Source organism: Festucalex cinctus, chromosome 9 (genome assembly GCF_051991245.1).
Source record: "Festucalex cinctus isolate MCC-2025b chromosome 9, RoL_Fcin_1.0, whole genome shotgun sequence".
NCBI lineage: Eukaryota > Metazoa > Chordata > Actinopteri > Syngnathiformes > Syngnathidae > Festucalex > Festucalex cinctus.
This window is the reverse complement of record NC_135419.1, coordinates 7090920-7104161: the sequence shown is the minus strand read 5'-3', so window position 1 is coordinate 7104161 and position 13242 is coordinate 7090920. Positions and strand designations below refer to the sequence as shown.

Below are 13242 nucleotides of genomic sequence, written 5' to 3'. Positions count from 1 at the left end.
TGGCCAATGACCAATATTTGGAGCCGATTTTCATTTTAACTAGAACCGAAAATTTGAGTGTTCTTTATCTTCTTCTTGTCAACAGACATCTTTGTTTTAAAATTCTAACAAATTGTTTAGGGACCTCCAAGGGTCATGAGCATGTCTTAAAAAGTTAAATGAAAGCTATAAACAAATAAATAGCTCTCCATTGTTTTCAACAGTAAGTTTTCCAAAATTTCAAAATATCTGATTTTTTTTTTACTTATCTTAGTTTAAATAAAAATAAATAAATAAACAAATTAATTAATAAAAAAAAAAAAAAAGGTGCAGAGTTCCCAGGGTCAGCAGCATTTCTTATAAATTTAACTAAAAATTGTAATAAATGAAACAGTTCCCTGAAATTAACACAGTTTTAAATTGACCTATTATTGGCCTTATGAATCCCCAAAAAAAGTCGATGGCGGTATTTGTTAAAATGCTGAATATGGGCACCAATAATTGGTCTATCCCTACACAGGGCCAAAGAACCTCGTTTCAGCACACATGCGAGCCACTTGCCGCTGTGTTGACCATTGTTATATTTTAAATTAAATGCAATAATGAGACTGACTCAACTTTTGCACCTGCAACAGTGAATACACAGCTGTGTGTTTTACGATCATATGCCAAACATAATCTACGACAAGACGAATGAGTGGCAGAAGGTGTTTTGTTACTGTAAATTCAAAAAAAGACATAGTAGAGAGTGCGCAAACAGATGCCTAGGCGCCAATCATTGGTATCTCGGCACAAGCAGCACTTTTCCTCACATTAATATGTGCTTTCAATGCATTCCTGCAATGATCTTGAAGAGGAAAGTGTAATATGGGCCGAAGGCCAAGGCAACTGCAAGTGGGGTTAAGAGAAGATGCTTGTATGGTTTCAGTGTGATGCATTTGCTGGAATTGTCAATTCGGCGGTAAAATGGAGGCGCTGTAGAGTGCTAAAGCGCATGTCCTTGTGTATATGTCATCTTAATGAGATTTTTATCACCTGATGAAAAAGCAGAAGATCCCTCAGGGGGAGAAGGTGTCTTGGACAGAAGGACGGGTTTGCTGGGCAGGCGGGACAAAAGATCCCATATATTGTCTCTCTCACTGAGTGGGAGTCAAGATAAGACTTGGAGTGTGTTTGTGTGTGTGTTCTGACAGTGAGCTTACCTTAGCAATTTGGCATCAAATACTTTCTCGACATCATGGAGGACTGCTGGCAGGTACTTCAGGGCTGCAACCTGAGCATACACAAAAGAGTTCCATTTTTAAGATGATTTATTTTTCTGTACTCTTTAATCTTTAGATTATTTTTTAACTTTTTTTTTTTGCTTAGTTGTGGTGAGACTTGCAAGGACTTGCAATAAGAAAATAAATACCACCATATAAAAAACTACCCACAAAGCACTGTTAAAAATGTAATACTGTATCGGAATTCCGTACGAGCTATCAACATTTACAAACTTATGGGAAAATGCATCTCTATATGTTCTCCGTGTGAAGTTTAAAAAAAATGTCATATGGTGTGGAAAGAGCTGCATAAGCTCAGTCCATTTACCATTTATATTGTTATTGGAAATAAAGCCAAGTTCCTACTTTTGTCGAATGCAGCAATAGAGTTCTAAACTTATACACAGTTTACAGAAATTGATTAAAGTGTAGTAAAAAGCAAACAAACAGCACAGAAGACCGAATCTCATGAGCGAAAGGAATAAGCAGGGAGAAAACCATGTATGGATGATGATGATGATGATGATGATGACGAAGAAGAGTTAGCGGGTGGTGAAAAGTGCAAGCAATTACCCGCAGCAGCAAAGTGGTAGTGTAGCCTGTCCTCATCAGGTTGTTGATGGACTCAAAAAGCTTCCTCAGCGACTCTTCAAACTCTGCCTGCTCATTGCCCACGTAGAGTCTGTGGAGGAAATGTGATCACAATGTGAATGCTCCAAGTAATGCATAGCACGAAACCAAAACATATCATCGTCTTTGACTTTTTACAAACTCCTTGTCCACACCAATGGACAATTTAGTCACCAATTAAATTTTTACCAGTGTTTCTTTGGAACTTGGCCTGACACGTTTTGGCCCTTTTATTGCAAGAGCTATGAGGTGATTAAATTAACAAACGATAAAAACTGCCGAATTCTGACATGCATCTCTGCCCTTTTCCTTCCGCTGCCCATCTGCAACTCTTTGTGATTCAGTGGAGCTCTGCGGCTGTTAATTACAATAAAAATTATGAGCGCCAGAGGGAGGGATTAACGTGGCACACGGCAAATTCCGCATGTAGGGGAGGGATTAGGTGGTAACGCAGCAGTATTATCACTTGGCTCCACACAGACTTCTATTCTGATCACAGACTCATCGCCCCGCCTAATCCAGTAGACCGGTCTGTGCAGGTGTACTGTAGGTGTAGACACGATGTCGACATGGTGTGTCTTGGTGTGATGCCAGCTCATGTATTCATCACTTACATATATGTGTTCAATAGTGAATGAGTCTGATACACAAGTAGTATTTCGATTGATTGAGACTGTGTGCACCAGGAAAACTCAAATACTATCACAAAAACGTGTTTGTTTTTTTTGTTATTTTTTTTTTTTTACAATTTTACATATACATATATATATATATATATATATATATATATATATATATATATATATGAATATAAAATTGTATATAGTTATATTATATTGTATTTATTTATTTATTTATTTATTTATTTATGTTTTGGTCTCTTTACTTCCTCTCTCTCCATCACCTCTCAAATCTTGGTCTGTCCAACTGCATTTCCAAAAAATATTCAATTCAATACAAAATGCAACAGAGAGAGTATATCAGACTCTCTGGCCTGATAAGGCCTAGAGATCCCGGTTAAGGCGCCAAACAGGACAGCATTGAATAAATGAAATTCACATAACAGCAAAAATAAAAAAATTAAAAAAAAAAATTAAAAAAAATAAAAAAATAAAAAGACTTGAAATTTTTTATACTTTATACATATTTACATACCACAAGGTGTTGGCAAAGCACTTTCTTTTATGTTATGCCCTGACTAATTAAGCTCTTTTCAATAAAGTTCCTTGCCCTTAATGTCTTTTATTGACGGTAGAAAATGGAAATGACGTGTATTTGCATCATTATTTTGTGTCACAGTTTAGACGGGGGTCAATCACATTACCATGTAAGGAGTTATTCTGTTTACTCACCCATATGAACATGTTATTCCAAATCTTTACCCAAAAAACATACACATTCCTTCCAAAACGGAATCCAAGCTATAAAGTGTAAAAAGTATGATCAAATGAAAGAAAATCTGCAGCAACAAATGGATCTGGTTGGGCACTGCCCTCTTTGTCCCTAATAAATAAAACACCTCAGTGTATGAGTCAGCGTGACCTCAGGCTATTGCAAAACATACACGCACTGAAAGCCAATACTCTGCCGTGAGCTCAAAAACAAGTTGTTAGTGACAGATGGATAGGCGGGAAGTATGATGAAGAGGGGACACTAAACACATTGGATGGGGTAACTGAACAAAAAGTCAGAAGGAGAAGAAGTGCGACGGAAGCGGCAACAAAACAATACAAAACTATGAGTTATGACCACATCAGTTCAAGATGACTGAACTGACGTGTTAAGAGGGAAACTTGTTTGCGAGAAGGCGAGATAGAAGATGGAGGGCATGAAGGAGAAACATTGCGGGGGCTCAGAGAAAGGAAAAAGAAACAAAAAGAACAAGACCCAGCAAAGCAATGAAAGCCGCAGGTCATGGAGGACAGAGGGGATAAAAAAAAAAAAAAAAAAAGAAAAAGAAAATGAAAAGTTTGAACGCAGAGGGAGTCTTATCGTCTCGAGGTGGTCGGTGAGCGACAGATACGCACAGAGAGCGTCATTTATCAGGTCATAGATGCCGTGGGGAGGCGGGGTTTTGGAATTCGGAAGTAGTGGCAATGCCAAGTACAAAGCTATCGACAATCGCTTGTCCAAATGTATGTGTGGACTACGTAATAGCACCACACAAGTTTCATAGACAGTCCTTTAATGGCATTGCAAACTAAAGTGAGGTCATATCCCGGCAAGAAAACTGCTATGAACATCCATTATCTGAACCGCTCACTTTGTTTATCCATACGTCCAATCAGCTGAGACTAAACCGGCTGACATTGGGCACATCTCAGCCTCGTCACCAGCCATTTGCATGGCTCAACAATTAACTACAATTAATCCGAAAGTATTGGAACAGCAAGGTCAATTCCTTTGTTTTTGTTAGACATTTGGGTTTCAGATTAAAAAAATGAATGAGACAACAGTTCAGAATGTGAGCTTGTTAGGTACATAAAAATACATAGTGGATTTGTGTTTGTTGTTGTTGAAGCCTTTTATTAATCAGCCGCTGAACACCACCCCACACGCTGGGTTGCCGGTCCACGAAAGTTGTGGACTTGTATGAACCAGTCGGTGGTGGAAAAAATGTTGGGGAACACTGCCTTACACTATATCCCCCAGACGAAGTCCTTTGTTAGGTTATGCCACTAAACATCTTTCATTTAATATCATTCCAATACATTTGCTTGCTTGAAAAGTGTGCTACTTCAAACAAAAGGTGCTCTGTCTTGAGTTGGTTAACACATCTAAATGTAAATATTACATCATCGTCTTTTCATATGAACTCCAAATGTCTTCCAATAAACTAAAGGAATTGAACTTTCTGTTTCAATACTTTTGCAGCCGACTTTATATCTCAGTCAAATCTAGATTTAATAGTACCTACTGATTGTGATTAATTTCATGACCTAAGGTTTATTGACGCCTCCTGGCACGTTGCATCCGTGCGCTCTTAATTCCGACCCTTGTCGTCGCCCTCAATGCATATTAACGCCAATGACACTGTAAGCAACACCCTTGGCTTTCTTGTTAAAGTTGATTAGAGTGATGCAGGCGTACTGGCATGTGGGTGGCACGCTCAAATAATTTACAACTCATTATGGTGATCGGCGCATAAAAAGCCTGCACACACGCACTCACTGGGAATAGAGCATGCGTGAGCGAACGATGAACTTGAAGATGTACTCCAGAGCTTTGAGAGTTCGCAGTATGGCCTCACAGTGCTCCCCTTGACTGGAGACGTCCAGGTACCTCTTCAGCACTGACATCAACTTCCTGCGACAGGGACAAGAGATGGAAAAACACAAATGATGGCCAACAAAGTGAAGTATTTCTTCCACAACTCCATTTTAACTTTTATAGAGCAGGAAAGAAGTGTAAAAGTGAAGGAGAGACTAGTCGAGGAGAAAATAGTTTTCACACCTGAGCTGGCTCCTTTTCATATAGTTAACAGCATTTGTGATAGGTGGTTCAAAAATATACACTCCATAACAAATGTCAGTGCAATATAGTATTCAAGACCCCTCAAATCGATGAAGCAAAAATAATAAACATATTATCAACATAATACCTCTGTAAAGATAATTTCAGGTCTTATGCAAGTGTACCTAATGAAGTGGCCTTGAACCTTGAGCAGTTGTTCAAATTTCAATCTATGTCCAAACTCATAAATAAAGACGTGGGCCTCCAGAGGTCTACAATTATGGCTTTGTGATGGCAATGAGGAACTCCACAAACTGGCTTAAAACTATTTTTAATCCTCTTAAACAATAAAAGCCTCCCTTAAATGACTCTAATCTTACCTAACAGCTATCCGGCCGGAGTTAAAAATATGACCAGCTTTATTACCATTAAGTCATCCCCGGTTCTGTCTCTGGTGCATGACTGAAAGGCACACTGGAAAGGATTTTATGCATCCCCAACCCCCCCCCCCCCCCCCCCCCTTTCAATGAAACCAAGATGGGGAGGTCAGAATGTAGCAAGAGTGAGTTTTACATAACATCCTGCAAGCTTGCGGGCTGTAAGCTGCAGTGACCCTCATAAAGAGGGTGAACATCAGCATATCAGCATACAGGCATGGGAGGGATGGAGCGAAAAGGCAGATGACAAGTTGGAGAGGATAAAAAAAATAAAAAATTGCTCAAAATAATTTGCCCTGGTTTACTCATAAAGTCCCAGTTAACCTTGTTTGTATACTACTGTAGTCAAGCAAATGCAACCTGACCTCATTAGAATCAGTCAAAAGTCAGGAATTGAATCCATTTATTGTAATCAAAATGTTTTGATTAACATGCTAAAATTGGACCAGGGGTCACAGAAAAAGATTGAATCTAACAAAATTAATAATAAACTCAGATTTGATGAAAAATAACCAATTAAAATCTTGCAAGAAATCCAACACAAAGTTATTGGACTGAATACTATCCTGAATTGTCAGGATAAAGAGGATTTGATTTCTTGTGTGTTGACATGAAATATAGACATCCCTGCAGGCCATGTCTAAATTAAACTGATATTTTAATGACGCTCACATAAAAAAAAAAAAAAAAAAGTATTTGTAAAGGACAACCTTGCTTGAGAGTTTTAATTGATGAAGAATCAGGTTCAATCAGGAGGAGTCCTTGCTTCTTAGAGCAATTAGCTCACATGAGAATTTTATTATTTTATTATGAGAATTTATTTATTATTTTATTTATTTTATTTCATTAATGTACCTCTAGTAAGGGACAGTAAAAGTCTAAGTAAAAAATATAATAATAATAATAATAATAATAATAATAATTGTATAGTGTATAACAACATCTGTACTGTTTAGTCCAAAAATAACTCTTGGCATATAAAGAGGCGTTACCTGCCAAGAAAAAGAATATTTACGCAGGCCGGCGTGTGTATTCATGTTACACACAGGGCAACTTATCGCAAATGAAAAGGTCACATCACAATAGCACTGCACGGACTTTATTTATTTATTGAACTTGGAAATTTCAGCCGAGCAAGCCCCCTAACCTAAGCCTAACAACTGATATCCATACCAGAAGTCTGAGCACCAACACAAGCGTGGGGAGAACATGCAAATTCACCACTGGAGGGTCAGAGACAAAATTTGCACCCCAAACCTCGGAACTGTGAGTTAGACGTGCTGACCATTGTGCTGCCCCAAATTGTAAGCATTCATGAAAATAATGTGACACGTGGGCTGGGACAAGTTCTGGCTGCTGGATCAAGTATGGTGGTGGTGTTGTTTTTTCTTTGTAGCTTATGATTCAAGACTTAACTTACTTGTAGGCTAACGTGGCGCTGAAATGCTGCTCGATGTAGGCCTCCAACACCGTGTTAAAATGCTGAAATTTTCTGTCTGCGATCAGACTTATTATATAGATCTTGCGGAAGATAAAAACAAAAACAGTAGCATGAGACTCCATGTGAATTAGTCTGACAGATGAATATTTGGATTTGATCCAAACTCACCAATGCATCAAACACGAGAATGTCGTAGTCATCTGTCTGAGAGTGTTCCATCATGATGTTGAACAAAGCATCTAGAGTGTCCTGCAGAAACTACAAATAAGGAGGAAAATCTGCTGAGTGGGCACATGCACGCAAAGCCCCATCAGAAATCTGTGTATCCCCGGTTAAGCCACTGCAGCATTTAATTATGAAGTTAACTGAAGTCATAAAAATCGATTATTTTCTCAGCGCCCCCACTTATTGGTCAAGCCCCCTCTTGGAGAGGAAAAAAAATAAATAAATCTGGCGCCGTGCCTGGCAAAGGGTGTTACTGACCTTGACTACCTCCTCTCCATCGATGAGTTTCAGTTTCTCCAGGTTTTCTCGCAGGAGTTCAGGTAGCGTCCTCCATTTAAGAAGCCCCAGCAGGCCCACTGCAAAGAAAACGCACAAGAAGAGCATTTTATCTCTCATCTCAAGCTTTGTCTCGTTTCTGAATGAATATTGATGAAACCTTTTGAAATGTTAATGACTTCCAAGCATATCTACGGTAATTTATTTTTGTTTCTTAGTATCATTTGTTGACAAAATTGTGAAGATTCATTGAAGTGCATCATATTGTGTTTTGCTTGAATTCACCAGTGCAGTGGTTGACTTGACAGTTTGTAGTATGATGAATTAAACCTCAAAGTATCATCCCACCACAAAAAAATTATGATGGACTGTAACAGAAACAACAAAGATACAGTATGTTTACAATTGATTCAGCATGTCTGTTTCCTCTTACTTACTAATTGGATCACCCCTGACCTGTTTTGACTTTTGAAGCAATAAAAATATTTACAATGTGAAGACTTTCTCGAAAGTTATCCTGCCATTAATGTGTGTATTTTGTTTTTATGGAACAATGTATAAAAGGGAAGTCAACCTCCCAAAAATTTTGTGACAAATATGAATTAAGCAGCAAAATCCAGCATCTTTTATCAATATTAAGAAGGTGGCCATTCTGCCACTTGCTGTCGAGTGAAAATGACATCAATGTTGCTCAGGTCTCAGGTAACAACCAACCACAGCTCAGCTTCAGAAAACAGGTGAGCTGTGATTGGTCGTTAGCTGAGCCCTGAGTAACTGTGAGGTCATCTTCAGTCGACAGCAAGTGGCAAAATGGCCGCCCCCTGAGATTAAAAAAAATCATCTGGATTTTGCTTCATAGCTCATATTGCACAAATGTAATATTAATCAGAATGTCATGTTTATACTAGTGAGGTTATATTATTGTAAAGAAATGTTTAAGGTTGACTTTGCCTTTAAGAGGGAGCTTGATGCAGAGAACTGTCTGTGTGGCCACCACATTAGCACAGGTTCCCATAGAAACATGCACCTGTTACACCTTTAATTGCAAGGGGGAATCTTGAAACAGTGCAAGACCCGTACCTGCTTAAACAAGCACCTGCAATGCAGCAAATACACTTTCCCTTTTCTCTGAAATACTGATTAAGGAGCAGCCATCCATCTATTTTGGAGAATTTTGAAAACATCAGTTGTTCAAAATTTGATTTTGACAATTATGATGAGGATATTTATTGTATCTTCTTGGCCTGGGTGAAAATGTACCCAAGGAAAATGAACAGTTTGTAAGGTTTTCATCAGAACCAGCTCTAAAATCATTTAATTCCATCATCACTTTGACACAAGTCAAGTTTCTGTGCGACTGGAGTCCTGCTCGCTGAAAACTATTGGCTCCTGTTGATTGGAAATATGTGACATATCGAGCTGCACATCTGGTGGGTGACTTTAAACAACTCTAGTGGTATGCAGAGGGATTGTGAATGTGTGTGTGCGTGTGTGTGTGAGAGAGCGTACAAAAATGCCTGCGGTGTAGGTGATTGAAACAAAGGTTAATGTTCATTATGGTGATGGACTTGCTTCCCTGGTAACAGCTGTTGCTTGGCACCTGTGTCAGATTTATTTTACTGTCTCACATGGATGGGAGGGTGCGTGTACAGTACATGTGTGCATGTGTGGTGAACTATATATGGCTGCCTGCCAGACTGTGTAGGACAAAGTGACAACACTGCTGGTATATTTTAATAATAATAATAATAATAATAATAATAATAATGGGCCTGTTGGGTCATTCTAATTTGTAACCAGGTCAACAAAATCTCCATTACACAACCAGACCTTCCCCTCGGCTCGTATCATAATAACTTTTAGAATACTACGTGACACACCGAGGCACATAATATGTTCCCTAAATCAGGACAATTCACTATGTCATCATACTTCCTTTCTGTTGGCAAAAGGAGGTGCTTATTTCATCGTCACCAATTACGGTAATTTCTCAAGAATAGCAAGTATTTCTCCCCCCCAAAAAACATCCCAAATTGCTTTAGGGAAAAAAAATCAATTGGTCACATTGTATAGACACGAGTTTTTGGCATGACGGACTTCCAGGTTACTTCCATAGCATCCCAAATTGTTATATTTCTATTGTTATTGTCTGTTTGACTTAACATGGCATCATATTTAGCATCTTAAAGTAGACAGCAGAAACGCTTGTGACTTTGTAATATATATTGCACACATTATTATGATAATTATAATTACACACGGGCGGCACGGATAACTGGTTAGCACATCCGCCTCCTAGTACTGAGGACTCCGGTTCGAGTCCAGACTCCGTCCTTACTGGGTGGCGTTTGAATGTTCTCCCCGTGCCTGCGTGGGTCTTCTCCGGGTGCTCCGGTCTCCTCCCACATTCCAAAGACATGCATGGCAGGTTAATTGGGCGCGCCGAATTGTCCCTCGGTGTGCTTGTGAGTGTGGATGGTTGTTCATCTCTGTGTGCCCTGCGATTGGCTGGCAACCAGTTCAGGGGTGTACCCCGCCTACTGCCCGAAGCTGGCTGGGATGGGCTCCAGCACCCCCCGCGACCCTTGTGAGGAGTAAGCGGTTCAGAAGATGGATGGATAATTACACACACACACAATATAACTCTTTAGACTAAATAACTGCCTATAATCGCGTAAAGTTTGTGTTATTCTTGAAAAATTATGTGACTCCAACACTACATGACAAAATTGAGCAAAATGGTTTGAATGATGTTTTTAACCTTGCCTTAGTCTGATTATATGAAGTGTCAGTCAAGACCACAAATTTACATTTTAACAGTTAAATTAATTCAAAAGCAAATGTGACGGAAAATCAGATGGGACTGACTAATTGGCTTTTCTGTTGCTGGGATTAATGGCAGAGATGTGTTTGTTTGACGCTGAAAATGACTAGTGTGGTATAGACTGTAGAACTGGCATTAGCTTGTTGGGCAGCCTTACATCTCGCTAAAGTATGAAGAAAACACAAGCAAGTTATATCTGGCAGCTTAATAAACGACTTTTTGTCATCGTTTCAGTTCATTTTAGCAGTAATCAATCACTTTTCTGCCACCAGTAAGTATCATGGCATCAATGAAATGGTCTATAGGAAGTAATTCAAAATTGAATTCTTCCAGTGTGAGTTCTCTGCACTCTTCTGCTCTTTCTTTTGCGTGTGCATGTGTGTGTATTTTTCTGAACTTGGATGTCCTCCGCTCCCAAATTAAAGTCCCCAGAGTGTCCATATCAAAACAGTGTCACACAAAATGTCTGCTAAAGGCACCAAACAAGCAGACTGACATGCATACACACAAGGTTGTTATGCTACCCTGAGGACACTTAGATGGTGCAATTGGGGACGCTACTTTTGAAAAGAGATCAAGGCGTCATATTAACAGACAGTGACTGTATTTTTTTTAATGGGTTCATACAGGTTAGTCCGGGTTTCGAGTTATGTGACCGATTCGATTTCCAGTGTATTATATTGTATTTTATTTGTGCCCTATTTTCTTATTCTTTTGTGGTAGGACGAGGAGAAAAAAAAAAAAACCACAAACACACAGTTACCATTCTGGGTAAGCTTGGTGGAGCAAACCAGGGTGGAGATGGTGAAGCCGTCTCTGGAGCTGACAGACAGGCCCCCACTGCCGCCACTCACATTGCTGGTGCTGCGGCTCAGTACCGCCCCCTTGTGGAGGTCCCCGTAGTGGTGGCGGGTGGAGGGCAAGGACAAGTAGCAGTTCACATCCTCCATGCGCTTGCTGTCACCCTATGACGCCGATGTGCATGAGTCATCATCTTATACAATAATTGGAAGTGTCAAAATAAATCTAGTTTTAGTTTTTAAATTTTTATTTTCAACTTTAGGCAGCATGTTGAACTCATGATTAATGCACCTGCCTTACAGTTCTGAGGTTGGGGGTTCAAATCTTAGCTGTGAACTTCTTGTTAGGAGTTTATTCACACAATTGTATTTTTTTTGTTTTAATCTCCAATGTATCTGCCCTGTGATTGGCTAGTGAACCTGCCTCACACTTAAAGTCACATCCAGCTCACCCGCAAGCCTAATCAGTACAAGCCCTATAAATAATGAATGGGTGGATTTTCCACTTTATTTGCACATTCTCCAATACTTTAAGATTAACAACATCTCTGTGCCCACTTTAGTGCTAATTCAATGGTCTGTTGAATGAGTGGAGGGGTCAGAGAACAAGCTTGAAGTGGAACAGAGATTGAGAGGAGTGCTTTGATAACAGGAGATCATTGAGCAACAGGGCACAGGGAGACCATCTACTTGGTCTGAGAGTACATCACAAGTAATTAATCTTAACTACAGTTGACATTTAATCAATAAGTGGTCTCAGTCTTACCAGTGCTCATTAACTAGGAAATCTATTTAGCTTCTCTCAGCCTGTTTGGGTGGGCCAAATGTCAAACTCAGACGTAGTGTACACCACTCAACTTTACTAGGTTACAAGTCAGTGTCAAATGAAATTTTTTTCTATCAGAACATTTGAGTGAATCTGTCATTTTAAAAAATAATTTTTCAAAATAGTCTCAAATGCTAACCTTGAAGACCACAAGGTCATGAAGTCCATCCTGTAGAACCGTCCCGTCGTCCTTCATCAGACGGACAAAGGCCATGGCAAACTTCTTCTCGCTCTTGTCCTTGGCTGCAGCACCACATAGAGGACGGACAGGGTGAGAGAACACATCGGGGAAATAAAGAAAGAAAGTGGCGGAGAGGGACATGACAGCTTCCTGTATAATCAAGTGTGTGTGTAATGACGCCTTGGGTCATTTTGCAAATTGCTTCCAATCCTTTTGTCCTTTTCCGTGTCACATTATGCTCGGGGGAAGGGGGAGGAGGGAGAAGATGCAGGCATACTGTCGGCAGACAACTGTCACACTCACACTCTTGAGAGGAGCGGTGTCGGAACATGAAGCGAAGATGGATTTTCTGCATTTCCTCCAGAGGGACGGCCACCTGGAGGACAAGAAAATACATCATCTTTCAAAAAGTTGTAGCGTGCTCTTTGTGCTTACACTTTCGATGACAAAGCTTTCAGAACTGAACGGGGAAGTAAATAATGATGCGAATGTAACAAAAACACACCTTAAGTGTTTCCATCCAGCGGGGTTGTTTGACTTGGTAGTAGATGACTGATCTGTATTCACTAGTCGCCTTATCCCCTGCTCCAAGACAGATGGAATTCTAGAAATGTGGAGAGAAAAATAGGCGGATTGTTGTAAAGTGGACAGTTGTGGCTTCATGTAGAAGTCCAAGTCATTCATTGATAACACTTGCATCTCAAATCAGCTTTCCGCATAGAAATTAATGGAAATACTATTGTTCCATTTCAATGCAACAAAAAACACTTAAATACATATTTTTTAAACGGGAAGTCAATCCTCCCCAAAATAATTCTAGATAATATGTTCTATGCAGCCCCATAAGTGTTGTGTGCTGAGAGGTAGGATCCCAAACGCAGACACAAACAAGTCTTTATCTATTTATT

General features: G+C 39.6%; 1 protein-coding gene across 1 annotated transcript in view; it reads right to left on the bottom strand.

Annotated features, from left to right (window-relative positions):
* dock2 (dedicator of cytokinesis 2) overlaps positions 1–13242 on the bottom strand; it is a 101190-nt gene that overhangs the window by 76263 nt on the left and 11685 nt on the right. Inside the window, exons 14-23 of the mRNA XM_077531482.1 lie at positions 12840–12938; positions 12638–12710; positions 12293–12396; positions 11291–11492; positions 7686–7783; positions 7371–7460; positions 7182–7282; positions 5043–5177; positions 1815–1923; positions 1182–1252 (exon numbers count right to left, since the gene is read on the bottom strand). Coding sequence (XP_077387608.1) covers positions 1182–1252; positions 1815–1923; positions 5043–5177; positions 7182–7282; positions 7371–7460; positions 7686–7783; positions 11291–11492; positions 12293–12396; positions 12638–12710; positions 12840–12938 — 1082 coding nt within the window. The remainder of the gene's footprint in view (positions 1–1181; positions 1253–1814; positions 1924–5042; positions 5178–7181; positions 7283–7370; positions 7461–7685; positions 7784–11290; positions 11493–12292; positions 12397–12637; positions 12711–12839; positions 12939–13242) is intronic.